Raw genomic sequence first — 20,039 nt, 5'->3', positions numbered from 1 at the left:
GAGGCACTGACACAGTGTCGAGACAGGTATGACCTATTTTGGGTAAACTATAATAATCTGAAATCAGACTGTTAACACTGTTTTTTTGTAGAGGTGCTCGTGAAACCATACTTAAAATGGAGAACAAGCAAGGAGAGATGAGAATGAGGGAAAGGGAAACAAAAAAACCCAGAAAAGTCTTGACATTTTTCCATTCAGTCTTTTTCCATTCACCCTTTCCCAATCCCCCGCTTGCTTCAGTGGTTTTGTCTAACTTCAGGTCCAAGGAATGTGATGTAACTGTAATGGAGCGATTAAGAAGTTGCTTGTTTTAGCCTTTTGCACACATGCTTACATTGTGGGGGTTTGCTGTAATGTTTATCTGAATGGATGGAGAAGGAAAGGACAAAGAGTGCAAAGATGGGAAAGACAACAGACAAACGATGGAGGAAGGCGGATTGCTCCTCAGTCAGTCTTGTGATTTTTCTGTCATCGGTCTGTACTTTCATGTCTTCTTTCTTCTTCTTTTTTTTAAAGGTCTCTGAGGCTTGCGTGTGTGTGTGTGTGTGTGTGTGTGTGTATGGCCATCTCTGTCCTTTTCCATCTCAAGTATTTGGACAGCTGTGGCTGGCTGTGTGTATTACAGAGGTTGTGACCCTGACATCTTGTTTAATACCTGGCCCTCTGAGTCTAATTGATGGCCAGAGTCAACACCGTGGTCTGGAATTGCTGGCTGTCCGTGAGCATAGGCAAATGTCTGGCTGTGAATAAATATTTCAGGCTCAGACTTATTCAAAACCTATAGCTAAGTCCACATATGTAGTGTTTGATGCATACTGTGCATAATATACCAAACTTCTCCAAGGTTTAGTTTAATGCTCTTTGAGATTGTTTTTCTTTTTCTGTCATGCCAATAAATTACCCTGACGTTTTGGTTTTCTACTCTTTATACTTTACTCTGCTTAATTGTGTATTCTTCATCTTTAATCTCGAGGGATTTTAGTTGTAACTTAACCTTCTTTTTTTCCCCAGGTTATTCCCTTTGTCTGGGTAAATCCTACTTCTTCCGGTTCAACCACCCTGAGGAGGCAAGCAGAATGAAGAGCATGCTTCCACAAAAGAGCCCCGTGTCTGCGTTGGCCTACAACACAGGTACACACACACAAACACACACTCAGACTCCCACAACAGCAGGTCTGGTGAACCATTTGCCTGAACGCTGAACTGCACTTTTACAAACTGTTCTTTTTTTCTTTGTTCTACCTCTCTGCCTTTGTTCTGCCACATCATCATCTTTACAGAAAAAGAGACTCCTCAGTTTTCATCCTCACTGAACTGATTTTCACCCCTTCTTGACCTCTGGTCATTCATCAACTTTTTCCCCCCGTGATTTGACATCAATCCACACAGAAATGTTACACCCAGACCTAGACGGGTGTATGTAGATGGAAGTCTCTTGTGATTCAAAGTGGCAAATTAAGAAAATAATTAACTCACTCTGCCTCACTTGTCCTTTCAACCAACCTCAATCTGTACACTGAGAAGAATCAGGTTCAGCTCACATGCAGACAGCCTGACAAAGATCATTGAATTATAAAAGCAGAGTTCAAGTTTGCCATGGGAGAAAAAGAGATACTGTAACAGCGATGTCTGGATGAGTGGAGACGCTCACTTTCCCAAAACTTGGTTTGGCATCACATATAATACGTCATCCACAACATAAGAGATGTTAAAATATGCATTAAATCCGAAATTTCCTTCGCTGAAAGAGAAACGGTTCAAATGGGGGCAGGTGTTTCTTTCAGAAACGTCCAAATTTTTTTCCAGAATGCACGCTCTCACCGTCACGCACTTTAAAACTTAAATTCAAAACATAAAGGAATGTTTCTGTCATGTGGTGCCCCTCAATTACCATGGTGATGCAGTTGGACTCTCTCGTCTCTGTAGGGATTGATCAGACTGTGAGCAAGGTGTGTGTGTGTGTGTGTGTGGGTGCGTGCGTGCGCACGATAATACCTTAAATCGTTGCGCTTCACATTCTTAGACAGATGGAATGCACCTTGGTCTCTTCAAACCTCTAGGATGTTTTCATTGAAGTGACTTGCATCTCTCTCACACATATTCACACACAAACACACATATTCTTGTACAGCATTTGCCTAATTTTAACTTTAACCTAAACCTAACATAAACCCAATTCAAACCGAAGACAATCCTCAAAAAGCCATTTAACTAACCAATGTCCTCACAAGGTCAAAATGTCCTTACAAAGATAGTTTTTCACAGATGACTATGGAAATGCACACACACACACTTCTGTTTTTTTATTATTGTTGTTATTAGGCTGCCAAATTTCTTTACCACTACCCTTAAGTTTGCCAAGACTCCCACTCTGAAATGTGCACCTAAAAGTGAAGACTCACACAAAACAGGAGTGACCGTGCACTCACTGTACTAAGGTTAGTTGAGAGCTGATGCAAACCAGACCTCCAGCATAAATCTGCCCATGTATGGACACAAACACCCTGCATTTGTGTCCGTGCGTGCAATGTGTGTTTCTCGATCTTATGATGGCTCTCATTTTCTGCCCCATTTCTCTACATGACGTGCTCTTTTCGGTACTCTTTAATGTTCCTTCCAGTATAACTCATCAAAGCGGCAGTAGTAGCTTTAATATTCACACTTCACCTTCGACATGCATGTACATTGTCAGCATACGCACACACACGCGTGTGTTTCTCTCAGGCGGAGCTACAGCTTTTGTGTGTGGCTGTTTAACACTGGGTGGTCCAAGTTTGAACATTGTAATAGCTCCTTTTCCACATAATGCCGCAGATGATTAAAAAAAACATGAGGGCAGGTTCCTCCCACATGACTTTTCCCTACCTAAGTGTTTTTACCTTGCTTTTTTGATGACATGGTCATATTTTGGGAGTATAACCTGAGCTCTAGCTATCAATCAAATTAGCGTCTGCTGAATTTAGTGATGTTATACAAAGTAAAAGAACCTTTTTGGCTGATTAGGTGGTTTCATTGGTTATCTCCCAGCTAAATTTAGGAGGTTTGGAAATGGAACCCCCCTCACAACCGACAACTTCTTTTAAATAAAAGGCTGTAGAAAGGGTGGGGGTGGGGGGCCCTGGGAGTATTCCAATATATTTTGTGGTCTTTTTCATTTCTCCAAATCCTGTAGTAAAGAACTGAACCCTCGTTAAACTATTTGTCTTGGATCAGATGGATGGTTTTGGCAACAGTGTATTTGCTGAGTGTGTGTGCGTGTGTTGATTTCTATTCTGGGGATTTGCTGCCAGTTGTGGATTGTTTGGTTTGAGTTTGCTCTGCCAAGGGCCTCAGACAAGAATAGCTGTAGCTTCAGGTACACATACAACTTTTGCTATTTTTCTCATCGTTCTGCCTCCATTTGTGGTTCCTTGCTCCTCCCATTTTCCTTCGTCTCTCATTTTCTTTTTTTCCCTGTCACTGATTTTTCTCTCTCTAAATTTTCTAGATTAAACAGAGGGATGTTGTGTCCGTCTTTTTCTTTATGCCCTTGTGTGGCGTGTCCTGTCGTCGTACATATCTTTTTTCTTTTTATATCTGCCATGTAATTTTTATTTGTTTACCTTTTATGTATCTGCCCTGTCCTGTTTCATCCGTTCATTTTATATCCAATTTTATCTCTTGTCCTTCCCAGACTACCTGAAGTTTAGCAGCGACTACAGCTATGCAGTTGCAGGTGGCACCAGCAGTGCTCGGGGGATGCGGTCAGCCTCCGAACTTCGGGACTTGATGGACACCCTGCAGCGCAAGAAGATTGCACTGGAGAACAGCTTGAGAGCCAATGGGAACGCCAACCCCTCTTACTTCAGTGTAACTCAGGTTAGTCATCTTTTAGTTCTTGTTATGGTTTAATAACCTGCTTTCTGTCGCATGCCTCGCATGGCTTGCAAAGTCTGTGTGTTATACCCTGGATGTTTGTTTTAAGCTAACCAGGGGTTATCCACTATCCTGGGCTCAACTACAGTGTTTAACTGGAAACAAAGGATTTAGCCCTCAAATTAAAATTACCAAAGCTCCACCATAATTCACTTTGTGTTTTTCTGCCATTCCATCTGCTTCTCTTAAAGGTGCTATATGTAAGAATGTGGCCAAAAACGGTTATTACATTCAAATTCAAAATACAGAGGTCTTTTAGGTGTCGTTTTCTGACTTAACTGGCAACCCTCGGCAGCTGAGACTCTACTGACTGCAATGATTGGTAGACACCATTAGGTGATGCCACATGCCAAAACCTGATTTCAAAACATAAACATGATTTGCAGTCTGCAAAATATTTTCTTAATGCAAATATTTTGGCTGTGCTGTTGTTGTTGGTGAGTTCATGTTATATGAACATTAATCCCGAGTCTCTGTGACATATTAGGAGGATTGATTTTATGGCCAGTTGCTTTAGATTTATTACATAATGCACCTTTAAATAATATTGAAAGCGCAATACATATTTGACAAAATTATTGCATGTAACTGCTTTTCTCTCTTCTATCTTGCAGTCTCCACCCACAACACCTGTGTCAAGTCCTACCACATCTTCATCAGCATATCAGGAACAAGCAAGGCGATTCTATGGCACAGATCGTCCACCCCTCTCTTTGAAATCTGCTCCTCAACTTCCCCCGGGACGTCGATCCGACCCTTCTTCTTATCTCTCCTCCCGCAGCTCAGCGGGCCGCAACCAGGACGATAACCGGCGACTGCAGAACCAGAGCTCTTCTTCTTTGCTGTCCACGTGGAATGGTGGCGGCTCTTCATCTTCTGTCGCTGGAATGGAAAGCTCCCTCCATTCTCGTCCTCCCTCATCATCATCATCCCGCACTCCATCGGCAGGAGGCGCAGTCAGCATGCCCTCAAGCCCCCGCCTTGGACGTCGTAGCTGTGGAAACCAAGAGCCATCACCAACCAGTCGGCCAAGAAAATATTCAGCCGGCTCGGTGAACGGGCTGTTGGGAGGAGGGCACAGTCGCTCCCTGCCACGCCTCTGCCCCTCATCCTCTCCTCATGACAACAGCAATAGAGTGCTGACCTTGTCGACACTGCCGTCACGACGGTCTGATATTGGTGGAAGTTACAAATATAGCAAAGACAACTACAACAATAACAGCCAGGACGCCAACCACAACTCGTATATCTCCACACAACAAGCCTCCAATATGAATCAAATACAGACCACTGCTCATAGAGAAGGTGTTGTGTCCATCTCCCTCTCCTCCACTAAGAACTTGCCGTCTACCACCTCTTCCATCTCCTCTACAGTAGCACCCCCTGATGTGACCCTCCCATCCAAAGGGGGCTCTTCTTCCCCCCGTGTGGCCAAAAAACTCAGCCTGACTTCCTCCAGCACCATCAGCCCCACAGCTTCCGTCTCCTCAGACACGGAATGCTCTGCCAGCAATGGAGGCTTCCAAGACTACAATTTGGTTGACAAGGAGAGGCGAGGGGCAGATCTTGAATTCATTGGTACCCAAGGTCTTGGAGAGAGGAGGTCGTCGTTTGGGAAGGCAGGGTTGGAACCTCGGATGGGATTTGGTGACAGGAGGTCTTCATTTGGAAAGGCAGGGGTGACTCCACCAGGGGGGTTCAGGGAAAGAAGGGGTAGTATCAGCTCACTGAGTGGGAAGGAGGAGCTGACTGACTACCACCATCGTCAAAAAGAAGAAAGGCTGCGAGAGCAGGAGGTAGAGAGACTGGTGAGTAGGAGTGTGCACTTACTGTTTGTCTCTGTACAGAACCACATTTTATTTCTGACCAAATGACACAAGAGGTGTGCACTGTTGATAGAAACTACAATATAGACTGCAGCCATAGCTGTAAATACAAATCAGTAGTTGGCTTACACATGGAAGAACTCACTACGGGATGTTTTTCATGCCACAGTTGAGTTTTAACTCAAATACGCAATTTAATTCCACTGGGGGGGGGGGGTCAATTTGTTGAATGAAGTGTTTTTGACTCCCTGACTGTAGGTGGCAATATGCTCCTGTCAGCTTGTCAGTATTGGGCATTTTCCAGTTGACGACACAGTCTTAAAAACGACTTTAGTTGGCAGCTTGTTGGCACCAATGTCGTACCAAGCGCCACACTATGTCTGTCTACTAACCAGTAACTCTCAAATATTTAATACTTTGAGCTGGCAAAGCATACATTTGGTCCCCCCATCAGTCCAAAAAACTCACTAATCTGGACGTTGTCATGTTCTTCTTGTTTTCTTCTTCTATTATTTCTGGGTCAAAGTCTGGGGGCAGGCAGTGTGGAACATACCCGGAGTGACCAGCTGGGTCCAGCTGAACATATACACACACAATAGTAATTAAACTTCTAACGACTTTGGTTCGATTTAGCACAACGTCAGTCAGTCTAACATGTATTTTTCTGTTTTAGTCTAAAAAACCCAATATATTGACTTTTTTCTTCTTTTGTGTAATCTCATGTAAATATACTGACTGACAGTTTGTTGCCTTCAAGATTACTGATAGGAGATAGGAATATATGTTTTGTTTTGCAGTGTTGGCAAATCATGCAAGAAAAGGAATGCATGTCGGGAATACCTCCCTTCATCACCGATCTCCTTCTTGTCTCCTCAAACATACTCTCCCAGGGAGCTTAACACACACACACAGTGAGGTTTACCACTCTCACAGATGCCTTTGCTCCCCGACTGATTCTAACAGGACTATTCTTAACCTTGTGCTTGGATTGTGTTCTTGTGTGTGTTTGCGTGTACGTAGTGTGTGTTTATGTCAGTCATCTGGAAAACCGCCCAGTGCGGTTCGGTCCACTGAAGAGCCACAGAACACATCAGTCAGCTGTTGGTTAGTGAAATTTAAGAAGATTAGAGAGCAGGGTTTTCAAGTAGCAGGTGGATAAATATACAGCTGCTCAACATACTGTGTAATAACAAGTGGGCTCATAATTCTGCTTTCCCCCTCTCTGGATAACGTGTATCCCTCACTTTCACACAGAAAGAGAGAGTCATATAAATGACCATATGCTACTAAGTGAACAGTGTCTTCTCCTTAAATTGTAAGGAATACTTTTCTGGATGCTGGACAGCCCAACCATTGTACAAACAGTGGTTTTCAGCTTACCTCCAGTTACTGTATATTATACTTATAAAATCAAGATGGAATTGTATGGACCCATTTCTCCTGCTTGGATTCCAGAGCCTTTTGCTCCTTTTGCCTGGTATCATGAAAGAAAATGAATTTAACCCCACATTGCTGCATTTTCTTTGGTCTGGTATGATGTAAAAGATCGCAGACATTTCTCAAGCACTATCTGCCCTCTAGTGGTAGTGCAGGGAACCTACAGTGAAAGACAAAAACATGGTAACATATTGGCATTTAGCCATATGAATGAGTTTCGACAGACTGTCATATTTATCTGAATAGCAAAATAGAATTTTCTCATTTTGCCGACTATCTATCAGACGGGACAAATCACCAGCTCATATTGTATTTGTCAACGAGCTCCCTGTCTTCTTTCCATTTTGTCCCTTCTCTTCATCTTTTTATAGGAGTCCTTGTTCTCCGTCTCCCTCTCCATCTGTCCCGCTCTAGTTGACAGCTGATTACGATAAGGGTTCCACAGAGGCTTGTGGCCATTAGAATAGAGCAAGGTGACAAACTGACACTTGTCTCAGCTCCTGGTTCATATTGCCCACTTGTTCACACCTGGCCGTATGCATACAAATGTAATTGTTTAAGTTAAGATTATAATATATATTACCCAATATTTATATTGGCTTATTAATAAACATAAATACATGTGTAGTAGTAGTGTAGTGCTATAATGCATTTCCTGATACCTCTTTTCAGCCTTTCTAAACAAACACGTGCCTCCATCAAGTCTTCCATTGTCCAAACGCCACCTGGTTCAGATTCAAGTACAATTCCTTGGAAAGTGTCCTGTGTTCTGAGTGGCAGTACACGGACACATTCCCATGTTCATAGTCATGGCTTGTTGAAGTGTACCCTGCCGACCGTAGTTGACAGCTGTTCACCTCCTCATTAGCTCACTCGTCCTCTCTCTCTCACACATACCCATACACACACATCCTAGTCATGTGTTCCATTTTTACTGCCTCCCTCTTTCCCTCTCTGATATTACTTACTTAATAAGGCTCCCACCAGAGAAGTTACTGCTGAAGCTACGACAGGATATTTTGACTCTGCAGCTCACGTAGCTTCCCGTATGTCTGTGTTAAAGCAGGCAGAACTTGGTGAGATGGAAATATAGCTCCTGGATTCCCTGTTGAGAAGAACTAGATTTTTGAGAGTATGTGAATAGTTCACAAAATTAGATGTGAATGATGCTCTAGAAAATGATATTGCCAAGTATATTTTGGATTAAACAAGGACGAAACAAGGCTGACAAATTTCTGCAATGCTTCTCCAGGTAACCTGAGCAATCAAAACTTTGTTTTGTAGAGCTTTTGGAAGTCTATCATACCATGGAACATAACAGACTTGGTGTTCAGCAGTTAAATCACAACTCTAATAGAAATGCATTTTTACTGTACAAAAAGTAATGTAATGTAAGTTACCTGATGCAGAATTGTGTAATGAACAAAAATAGAAATAAGCTGCTTTACCAGATCGGTGTACAATCTAACTTCTGTGTGTTTATCTCAGGAGCGACAGCGGCTAGAGACCATATTGTCTCTGTGTTCAGAGCTGGGCCAGACTGACCGGGATGGAGGTGCCACGACTACGAGTCCCACTTCAGCAGTGGCGGATCTCCGTAAAATCAACCAGGAGCTGGAGAAGCTCCAAGTGAACGACGATGACGACGACACGCCGTCTGTCTTTTCCGACTGTTCAGCTGTCACTGAAACCTCTGGAAATGGACACATCGCCTCTCCTGCTTCAGAGAATGGCTTCTATGATGAAGAGCTACAGTTGCGACATAGGCGCAGGAGCGGTCACCGAGACAATCGGGCAGAATCTCCCACTGTCAGCTTGCGAAGCTTTGCCCCCTCACCTTCTCCACGTACACAGAGAACCAATGAGGTATGCGCAATAGGATGTCTGTTTGGATGGAAGTAGATTACTAATGTCTGAAATGCTTCCTGTGTACGCATGAAGTAATGATATCAGATATTTTAGTGGATTTCGAGCATTAAATTTAGTGTCTTGATACCTGAATTTATTCTGCCATATAGATTTGTTATTGTTAGTCTACCACTTTTAAACTTAAAGAAATGTATAGAGGCGTTTTTGTTGAGGAGGTGAAGAAACCACTGGGACAAAGATGCTGTTAGATGCTGTTCAATAGTGATAAACAGGCATTTTGAACATAACTGAAATTGTCAGTAATTGTAACTATTCTGTCATTTTGTGGTTAAATGATTGGAGGTAGAGTCTTAATTTGTTGGCAGAAGTTAAATGTTTCTCCATCACCATGCAACACATCTCCTGAAAATGAAATGAGACTTCAAGAGTAACTTCATTGACTTTGGTCAGCTTCTTTAATCAGATTATTCAGGATTCATTGACAGTAACATAACGTTGACAAGGATTGGTTATTTTAACACTCAGTCTCAGTATACACTTACTTATTTACAGAACGTTTGTTAAACTAGAGCAGGCAAAGTACTGTTTTCTTGTTTTTTAGCAATACAATGAACATGAACATTGATATGATTATGAAGATTGATGGTGGTGACAATAGTTAACCCAATAATGGTTCAGAGAGTTTTGAATACATGTTTACACTGGTAAAAATCTGTGTTGATGCAGGCTCTAGAGGATGCAATGCGGCACTGCAGACAGGATTCCAGACCTTCAGAGGAGGAGGTGAGGCAAGTTAAGGAGGAGAGGATCGAGGTGCTGAACAACATGGAGGAGCTGGAGAGAAAAATCAAGGAGCTGGACAACCAAATAGACGAATCTGCGCGAGAGGTAGAGCAAGACGACAGAAGGATTTTCTGTTATTTAAATCCTGTATTAATTTAAAGAGAAATTAAAGTTTTTTCACAGATTAAATCTGTCAATCACAAATTTTGTTTTAGGTGAAGTATTCATGTGTCATTTTACTAACAGTAAAAATAAACTAATACTTTGTGTTTATCTAAGGTGGAGGTTGAACGAGCCCTTGTGGAGGCTGAACAGGAGTCGGAGGTAGCTGCTCTCCAGCAGGAAAAAGAAGCCCTGGAAGCACTTCACAACAAGATGGCTGAACTCGAGACCAAGTCCCAACAGGAAAAGGAAAAGGTATACATGCTATGCTCTGTTGAAGAACAACTAAGAGTCAGTTGGGATTCATAAGGATTATACAAAAAGTCGGCTGGGTCAAAACATTTTTGTTTTCTGCACTCTACCTTTTTTTAATTTAGCTTCTGAGTCAATGGAAGGTGATTTTAGGATTGGGCAGAAAGGAAATACGTAACATAAAAATGGTGAATAATGTTCTAAAACCCCTGGTTACATGCACTTTAATCAGCTGCATGTGTTTCGCTTCCCAAGTTTGTGTGCAAGTGTGTCTGTGTCTTGAAATTACATGTGCTGCTCCAAGATCCTCAAATATTTAGGGGTCATGTGACCAACTGATAGGTGTTAATCCTTCTCATGCTGTCTCGGTTCCAAATATATATCTGTTAATGCTACCCAGAGTATTACAGTCACCAAGTGATCCCATCTTACACACACTGCTCTCAGGGAAGTTCTCATGCATCTGTATCCATCTACATTTAAAGAGGCATCAGATGGTTTTCAAAATGTTTAACCATTTTAAAGAAATGAGTTGTGTTTTGTTTTGATGATGCTATTTTGTCAGTGTTCACACAATAACAACATGTGAGGAAACCAAACTGAAAGGATAGGACGTACTTTGTTCAAAAAATAAATATTGGAAGGAATAGACCTGTAAAAGTAAGGTTGTAAAACAAGTGATGGATTATTTTCCAGGACAGCCATCTCGGCAACAGTGATCAGTCAAGTTCGGACAGAAGCCACTTTGAGTAGAAGGCATATTACAGACCCAGCAGCATTTAAACGACTTTGAGGGCATGAGAGAAAATAGTTCTCTTGTCCAATGAAAGAAAGACTCACTGTTTAGCAAACACCAGTCACTAGTCATCATTTGGCTTACATCCATCCCACCCACATGCCATATGGAGAACCCGAAAGATTTCAGAATTTTTATACATTGACAAAACTTTCCAAAAGCATGTTCCCACTGTGGTTATTGGGTTTTCATTGTGTGCTTGGCAAAGAGAAGTAAAAGTCTGTAAAAGTGTGTAAAAGTCTGTTGAAGTTGAGGTTGAGGTTGAAGCCGAGTGCTCCAGGGGTGTGTGAGTGTCTGTATAAATGCATTGTATTCATAGAGAGGACTATAAGTGTACCCTCTGCTGATACATCCCATATATCTATACTCGCCTTTCTCACCCTCGGTCATTTTCGCTCAAACAAACAGGGAAAAATGAGCAGGAGAGAAAACTAATGACACATTGCTTACTAGTCTGTGTAGCATTCATCATTTCATTCACGGTTCTCCAAATGTCACTGAATCAGGCAACTTATCCTCTTTTTTTATCCTCTGTGATAAAATGTCTTCAAGACAAACTCCATGTCCAGTTGCTACTGACAATGACATTTGGAGATTAGATACCATTTTTCGATTTTATTCAACCCCTTGCTACCCATCCATTTCTATGTTAGATTTTTTTTCTTCAGCTTTCTTCTTCCCCTTCCCTCCCTCTTAGCTCATATCGCTGGCCTGGTCGTCGTAGTAATTAACTGTGGCTCCCCCAGTCCAACTAACCTGCCATCCTCTCTCTGTCGTTTGTGTGTGTGTGTGTTCGTGTCTTTGTATTTATATGTACATAAAAACATGTACATGGTACATGTGTCGTCGTGTGGGCGTGTGTGTGTGTGCGTTTTTGTGTATGTCCATGTGTTGTACGCCAGGCGTGTGAGTTGCTGCAGGCAGAGAGGGGCAGAGTAGAGAGGTTGGCTCAGATTGTGTGTGAGCAGCGCTCCCAGCTGGACAGCTGCCCTGAGGCCACCAAGGAGCCCCTGCAGGAGCAGCTAGCCAGGGTCAGTACACACTCAACACCTTACGCACACAAGCACAGGAAGATACCCTGGGCTCCAAACATCTGAGAGTACTTTTCCCCATTCAGGTGAATGGGAAAAGTGGATCTCAGACTTTGGAGTGTGTGAACCTGTGGGTCCATTCAAGGAAAACACAACACATAGGGCAGCATGAAACCAAGGTTACGGAACATAAGCAGCAAAAGAAGCAGCCGTGTGTGCCTCGCATGTGCACATTCAGTTTATCTTGTGTATGGGCAGGTGTTCACATGGACAGACTCGCATGAACTGAGAGTGGTATGATGCTTGTGGACTTGAAAATGCCTACATTTTCTTTTCTCTGCGGACTTGCTCTCCACCTCCACCACTGATCTTTTACTGGTATAATTCTTCTCTCTGTCTAACTCTATAGGTGTCTGTGTCTACTTGTATATATGTGTCTTCAGAGGGGTTGAATCTGTGAGAGTATAAGGTGTTTGAAGGTTCTGTTACAGAAGTAAACTGACTGTTTTTTTCTGGGGTTTTTTTTTTACATATACCCGAAGGTGACAGCGCTTTGTGGCTCTCTGTATTGAGTGGGAAATGCTTGTGGTGTGTTACATTTTGCATGACAACACTATAAAAACATCAGTAGTCTGCATGGAAAATAAAGCATCTATGAGACTGGTTCCTTTTGTCAGCGTATTAAGGGATGAGAAGGTGCTTGGTCATACGTGAATGACGACTGCTTCCCATTTTCTGTTTGTTTCAAAGCTATTGGAAAAATATGTGTTCATTATAAAATGAATAGAAGCAAAACATATGTTACAGGGCAATTTGTTGACAATTGACCTACACCCTTTAATATAGACGTATCACATACATGAAGTTCTGTTCTGTCCTGTTTACATGCATCCACTAATGTTGCTTGTTTACCTGTGCATTGTGAATTTGCTTGTGTCTGTCAGGACTGCGAGGTGCTCGAGGCAGAGACGAAGCGTTTTGAGGACCTGGAGTTTCAGCAGCTGGAGCGAGAGAGCAGGCAGGACGAGGACAAGGAAATACACACTCAGCAACTCCTGCGGGAGATCGCAGATTACCAGCGCAGCACAGTCACACGCAAGGTAGCTGCCGCAAAGAAAAATGTATCAATTCAATACAGTCCCTTTTTAAGAAAAAAAAAAATATGTGTGTAATAAGCTGGTCTTCCTATTTGAAAACTTCAGGAGCGCCTATTAACTCTGAAGAAGCAGGCAACACAGATTACCCAGCAAGCTCAGCGAGAAAAGGAAAGCTTCATTAAGGAGAGGAGCAACCTTGAATCAATGCTGCAAAGGGTACAATGGAATCCATGTTTGCATGTGTATATAGTTTGAATATAATTTTTTCATAAAAGACCAACAGCAAATTGTTGGTTTTGTTTTAAATGATCTCTTTTATTTCCATTTTTTTTCTGTTAGGAAAAAGAAAAACTCGCCACACTGGATGGAAAATATGCCGACCTCACCGGTAGCCGGGGTTTCACGCTGAGGGAGGTAGGTTTACTTGACAGCTGACGGACAAGAAAATGACAACTGTGCTCCTCTTTGAACTTTTTAAAGTCCACTCATCCACTCATTATTTTTAATGACTGGGCCTTCCTTCTGTCCTTGCTGGATTCAGCCTGCATGTCAGGTTTTTAGGTCTTGTTGCCCTGACCTTTTGCCACAATTTTCTCTCCTCTTACTAACCTCCTTTCTTCTATTTGTATAACAAACCTATTATACTTTTTTTTGTAATTGTTTTGCTTGTCCAAATTGACTGTTTAAACCTTTCAGAATGTCCCTGATCTCAAGCCAATTCCTTTCACATTGTGTAGTGACATATAGATTCCCATATATTCATAGTAATATTAAATATTGATTTAAATAACCTGTTCTGTATGTATGTGGCACGCTGAAATATCAGCTGTAGCCTTCTTCAGAGTATTTTTTAATCCAAATACTGAAGTTCATGGTTAATAATTTACATTTTTAAACGTAAATTATTAATATGTGATATTTGTGAATGTCAAGAGCTTGGTTTAATTTGGACCTAACATCAATTTTTTGCACATAATTAATTTTAATTAACTATCAGTTCAGTGTAAATGTAGAGCCACTCACCTCTGTGTTTAAATATTTCACATATACACATACGTAGGCTGAGGTGGTCAAAACACTGACAATTACTTTAATGAGAAGAGTGTATTTGGTTTGATGTTACTTTAATTTATACATTAAACTTCAATCCGGATTGGGCCAAATCCATAATCTGTAGGATTGTATGGAGACATCTCCTTCCCTTCTTTTGTTCCTCCCCTTCTTTCAGTTGCTTCCTTGTCACCTTTTGTTTTCTTGTTGAAATGTCACGTCCATGCAATGAAAAGTTTTGAATGAAAGCACGAATGAAAGCAATGCAATTTGAGACAGAATAATTCTCTGCACATCATATACTGACTCATAATAGTCCCGTGGACATCGTCTTGTTTGCTTCAAGTAATCATTGTTAACAGAACTGTGTCAAAATAACTTGTTTTGTTGTTGTTTTACCTGTAAACTAAAATTGCCACAGAAGCATCATTCTAACAACTAATTGCTGTAACATATTAATATGGCAGACTCACTTCATGCTATACCTCACCCCCTTTTCTCTCCTCCGTTTCTCCTTGATACTTTCCAGGGCTATGTCACAGTCAGTGAAATCAATGAGCTTTACTCGCAGCGTAAGGGGGACCCTAAGTCCGCCCCTGCTCTGACCAATGTCCACCCTGAGTCCGAGGCAAACTCCTCACATGATGACGATACCACGAAGCCACAGGAGGATGAGGTGTGTGTAGCTGTGCAAAGAGCCTGGAGTCTTGTTTAATACACAGACGCAGATGATGCACAGTGTTTATGAAAGTGTTCTTCTCCCTATTTTCTTTCCCTCTTTTTCTCCTATTTCTGCTTTCTGACATTTTCCTTTCTTCTTTTTTAAGCTCTGTTATTCTTCCTCACCTGCCGACTGTGCTTCCTCTTCCTCCTCTCATCTATATCCCTGCCCCCTTCCCAAAAACCCCTCTGTGCATTGGCCAGAGAACATGGTGTCATACCGTGACCCCTCTCCCCTCCCTGACTCTCCCCCACCTCCTCTTCCTCTCAAAAAGCACCATCAGCATCTCAGGCAGGTAATGTGAATGGTAATTATACAGAAAGTGTCAAAAAATAATAGTATGGGTTAAATTAGTTTTAGTATGGAATGCCATTTTCAAAATTAAAGTAAACACAGGCATTACTAATCACATTAAAGTCACAATGACAAGCAAAAGATTCAAATTAGATATTTTTCTTGGATGTATTATAAAAGTGTGTCAATCTAAGAGACTGAATTTCCAATATATGAAGTTGTCATCTATTGAAAAATGAATTTCCCTGGCTTGCACCTTGCCATATCAGGTTTGCCTGATTGTATTTCGTATTTTTTCGACCACCAGAGGGCACCAAAGTAAGATATCTTAAAAACCACTCATAGGCAGGGACTTGAAATGATGACTTTACAAAAGTGTGACTATGTCAAATTAATAATTAAAGGCACCGTATGTAAGAATTTGACCAAAAATGGTTACTATACTCAAATTCAAAATATCGAGGTCTTTTTAGGTTTCGTCCGTTCTCCGTTATTGTAGCTCAGATATAATCCGTGGTTTATTACATAATGCACCTTTAATAATTCTATTGATATAACTGACTTTTCTTTTTTTATGTGTTTGTGTGTATGATTTTTTTTTTCCCAGCATTTTCGTTTGCTGGAGGAGAAGAGGAGGTCTGAAAGAGAAGGTGGGTCCCACCTCAGTGACACATTACCCAGGAAGAGAACCGCTCCCAACATGACGCGCCAGTTCACGTGTGCGACGCTCGGACGCAATTACCCCTCCAAGGTACATGCACGTAAACAAGTCTGTGTGCATGAATGAGACAAATAAAGAGAGAAGATATGAATGGCCGGAGTTTGGGGTCACGAAATTGTCACTAATTGTTTGAAAACAGTCAAATAATTGTCGTTTATTGTGATTTAAATGAAGTTCTACTTGTTAATTGTGTCTCTTCTGGATTCTCCATAGTCCCATCCACCATTGGTGCAGAGCACAAGTTGTGGGAGCATTCTTCCAAGAATCTTCTCATTGTCCAGTAAGGAAACTGAATCTCGGTCTTTGCATAAAGGTACACACACACACATATTCTTGTACTTGTTGGATACTGAGGACCGTGATGCTGACAAAGTGAGGACCAGCATTTCCACTTTATAAATCAACACAATTACAAATATCTACTTTATGACATCTATAAAGAACTTCTAGGTGCAGTACCATAAAATGTCTGCAGGTGGAGCCCCAGAGCAAAAAGTGTGTGAAACACCAGGGTTTGAAAACGGGTTTTTGTACCGAATTGAGGACCTCTGTTAAAAACACAGTATAGCACGTTTACAACCTAAGAAAAAAATGACCTCACTTTGTTGGTTAAAAACCCTCACTGGTCCTCAGTATGCCGCAAGTACAAGAACACACACACACACACACACAAACTCACCCATCCTTCAATAAGGTTGAAGATAGTACATGAAGGTGGATTAAGTAGATGTAACACCACTGTCATGTTTCTGACTTTTGTGTTCCTCCCTCTCTCGCCCCCTAACAACCACAACGTGGGTTCGTGACATGAAGATGTACCTTATATGGTCACAATATCCCTGAGAGAGTTTTCATGTGTGGGAGTGCACATCATTGTGTTTTGTTTATCTTGTCGGTGAAGATTTGGAGGAATGTAAGTGGAGGAGAACTGCTCCATCAGGGGACGTACTAGAGTATTGTTTACAACAGCAGTGTGATTATTCAGTGGAGGCTTAAAGAACATTTTCTTTGTGCTATTAAGTGTGTGAACATTTCGACTTGTTATATCAAGTGATGGATGTCTTACGTATTCATTGTATTCACAGTTTATCATTGGCAAAAAGTCAAGTCATTCACATTTCCGACCACAAACGACCAGCATGTAATTTCCCATCATTAAATATTCTGCTCCTCACTCAACACTACGATCATTATTCCCACTGTTTACATACATTTGAGTTTACAGCTGAAAGATCAAAAGGACGACCAGTTACCTCGTGGACCTTTCACTTCATTTCCATGCCAAGTTTATTATGTATACGTTCTAAAATTATATTTACATAGCATTACGAGCATCCACCTTTTTTAATCTGTTCCAAATAAATGTTGAATGGCTATATATTTTGACTATTTTTAGGAAGTTGTGTTTATTTTTTTGCCTTATATTGCCACAGTATGTATTTGGTCCCTCAGTCCATTTGGTCCCTTGATGCAGCTCATCAGATGGGTGGGTCTGCTACATGTGGAAGATAGCATCAGTTTTGTTGTTTGCTTCTTCCTGTACCCAGAGTCACTTTTCTTTCCCTTTAGTCCAGACGATGTCTCATTTTCCTTCCAGAGAACTTTGGACTGTCTTAATCACACGTAGCGCCACATTTAGTTGCTAGCCCTATTGCTTGGGCACAGAAAAGTGTGGATCTTACTTTCCTCTGAATGTAAAAGAGCTTGTTTCACAGTGGCGGGTCATTTTGATTCAAATTTGAAGCCGCCTGGGCAAACTGTTGTCACAGAGGATGTGACAAAAACAGGTAGATGAGCAGGGATATTGGAACTAATGTTTGTTAATGTTTTATTATTCATTTGTTTGCATTTCTATTTTCAGGTCAGCCTGGCTCTCGAGCAGCTTCCCAGACAAATGTCTACCTCGATGCCTATGGGTACCGTGACAACCAGGCATTTGACACAATGAGTGTGGATAGTACGGACTCCATTGAAACGAGCATCTCTGCCTGCTCTCCTGACAATGTCTCCAGGTAAGTGTGTGTCACTGGCGTGTGTTAATGCATATAGTGTATTATTGTGGGAATGATTAAGCCTGTTGGTGGTATGGTTTTTCTGGTTTTAAGTGTAAAAGTTCTTCAAACTGATGTATGATATAGGGGTTTTGAGAAAAGTGAGACAGACAGAAATTTAAAAATCAAAAGCACCTAAATGTCCCCTTGTGTTCATAATATGAAACACTGACTGCATAAAAGGGAATTGGCGACAGTGACAAAAAGAGATAAGAAAAGTGAGCCCAAACTGATTTTAATGTAAAAAATGTGTAGAGTTTTCCCACCTCTCATGGACCCTCTTAGGAATTGTTGAACTGCGCGTGTTGTGAGTTGAGGGGAAGTCTTGATTAGTTGTGTTTCAGGGTCAGGTTACACATGACAGAAAACATGAAGACTCCGTGTGTGTGTGTGTGCATGCGATTCCACAGTCAACCCCCTCAGGTTCAGATGAACCAGTATTCGTATGGAGGTACATTTGGGGGTTCAGTCCGTCTGGACTAAAACCATGTGTGCATGCTTTTCCTCTCTCCCCGTTTTACAGTGGTTGCATCTGTCTTTTTTTCTTCCTCCCCTTCTTTTGTTTCTTGCAATGGTATGGTCTTGCCTCTGCGCATAGATTTTGCAAAGTCCTAAATCACTTGCAGATTGATCTGCCCGCTTTTTTTCAAGTTTTCCTTGCCTCTGTGATCCTCTGTATGGCTTCAGCCAGATTTCGCTCTACCTGATTACATTGGACTGGATGATGTGTGGTGTAACCTGGATCAGTGCTGGACAAAAAAAAAGTCGTTTTACGATAGAACTGGATTTTTTTTGTCATCTTGTCCGGGATGTGTCCCATTTTCTGGAGGTACAAGTGTTGGAGCAAGATAAAGTTCTTCTTAACTAATCCAAACACTTAGAGTTGAAGTGGGTTAGTCTGCAGTGATGATGAATGCGATTCCCTCTCATCGTTTGAGGTAAGAGAAAGACAAGGGAATGGGAGAAAGTAGATTGAATAATACAGTAATGTTGCAGTAAGGCACAGTAATTACAAAAAAAAGTATGTGTTGTGTTAGTTTAAGCCTAAATGCAAAGTACTAGACTAAAATAGCTGTCACATGCTGATTCATTTGTCTATTTTGTGAGGTCATTATTATTCTAACATGAAGTGTATTAAATGTTTCACTTTTTTTCTTTAACTTTAAATCCTCTGGTTCTCTCCTTCGTCTCTTTATTCTTGATTTCTTTCTGGAGAATCATTTATTTAGACTCTACTCTAAATCTACCACTGATTAAAGTGTTTTGTGATATCATCAGAGATTCGTTGTATATTTTCCTTTGGTACCAGAAAAGAGAGAATTTGTTTAGTTTAATGTCACAAAAAAACACACAAATCCTTTTCCTTTGAGGTAAGTTGCGGAGTCGTGTCATGTGCAGATCATCTGGAGTCAGTCAGCAGACGATCGTCTCGACTGAAGACAGACGTTGAAGATCTGTGGGCAGATGGAAAGAGAAAAGAAGCCTTCTATTCATAGAAACCCTTAACATCAAGGCCTCCTTTCCTAATGTATTTCCTCATTGATTCAGCACATATGCATGATAAATCAATACACAGGAGAGTGCTTTGTCATTTCGACAGAAATTTAACACATCTATCCTACCGGAATGTATTTATTTTCTGTGTATTCTCACAATCTAAGGAACTTTTGGTACAAACAAAACTAAATGTTGCATATCTGTATGTTGTGTAGTGTAATGTGAGGGGGAAAAGGACAAAAAGTTAAAAGAGATTCAGTTTGTCGTGTCCACTGCTGCTGGAGTAGATTTTATTCATTAAACTGACTGCAATGTAACATGCAAAAGTCTGTGACTGTGCACCAGGTGGTGGATTTTACATGAAAAAAAAAAAATCCTTGTGTTTTTGTTTCTGATGTGTGTCATATGTGTTTCTCTGCTCCAGTGCCAGTACATCAAATGTGGCCAAGCTCGAGGAGATGGAGCGTATGCTGAGAGAAGCTCAGGCAGAAAAGAACCGCCTTCTCGAGTACAAGGTCAGTTTGAGTTGCAGTTTTC

General features: G+C 41.3%; 1 protein-coding gene across 1 annotated transcript in view; it reads left to right on the top strand.

Moving 5' to 3' along the window:
• Positions 1-20,039, top strand: part of phldb2b (pleckstrin homology-like domain, family B, member 2b) — a 36,346-nt gene that overhangs the window by 14,547 nt on the left and 1,760 nt on the right. The window contains exons 6-21 of the mRNA XM_083901663.1: positions 1,012-1,131; positions 3,674-3,858; positions 4,530-5,723; positions 8,667-9,044; positions 9,774-9,935; positions 10,110-10,247; positions 11,943-12,071; positions 13,016-13,171; positions 13,274-13,384; positions 13,508-13,582; positions 14,748-14,894; positions 15,046-15,234; positions 15,841-15,984; positions 16,168-16,267; positions 17,816-17,966; positions 19,927-20,017. Coding sequence (XP_083757789.1) covers positions 1,012-1,131; positions 3,674-3,858; positions 4,530-5,723; positions 8,667-9,044; positions 9,774-9,935; positions 10,110-10,247; positions 11,943-12,071; positions 13,016-13,171; positions 13,274-13,384; positions 13,508-13,582; positions 14,748-14,894; positions 15,046-15,234; positions 15,841-15,984; positions 16,168-16,267; positions 17,816-17,966; positions 19,927-20,017 — 3,470 coding nt within the window. The remainder of the gene's footprint in view (positions 1-1,011; positions 1,132-3,673; positions 3,859-4,529; positions 5,724-8,666; positions 9,045-9,773; positions 9,936-10,109; positions 10,248-11,942; positions 12,072-13,015; positions 13,172-13,273; positions 13,385-13,507; positions 13,583-14,747; positions 14,895-15,045; positions 15,235-15,840; positions 15,985-16,167; positions 16,268-17,815; positions 17,967-19,926; positions 20,018-20,039) is intronic.

The sequence above is a fragment of the Microchirus variegatus genome (assembly GCF_963457635.1).
Source record: "Microchirus variegatus genome assembly, chromosome: 15".
NCBI classification, from domain to species: Eukaryota; Metazoa; Chordata; class Actinopteri; order Pleuronectiformes; family Soleidae; genus Microchirus; species Microchirus variegatus.
Note: the sequence above shows the minus strand (reverse complement) of the source record. Positions and strands in the feature narration are given on the sequence as shown.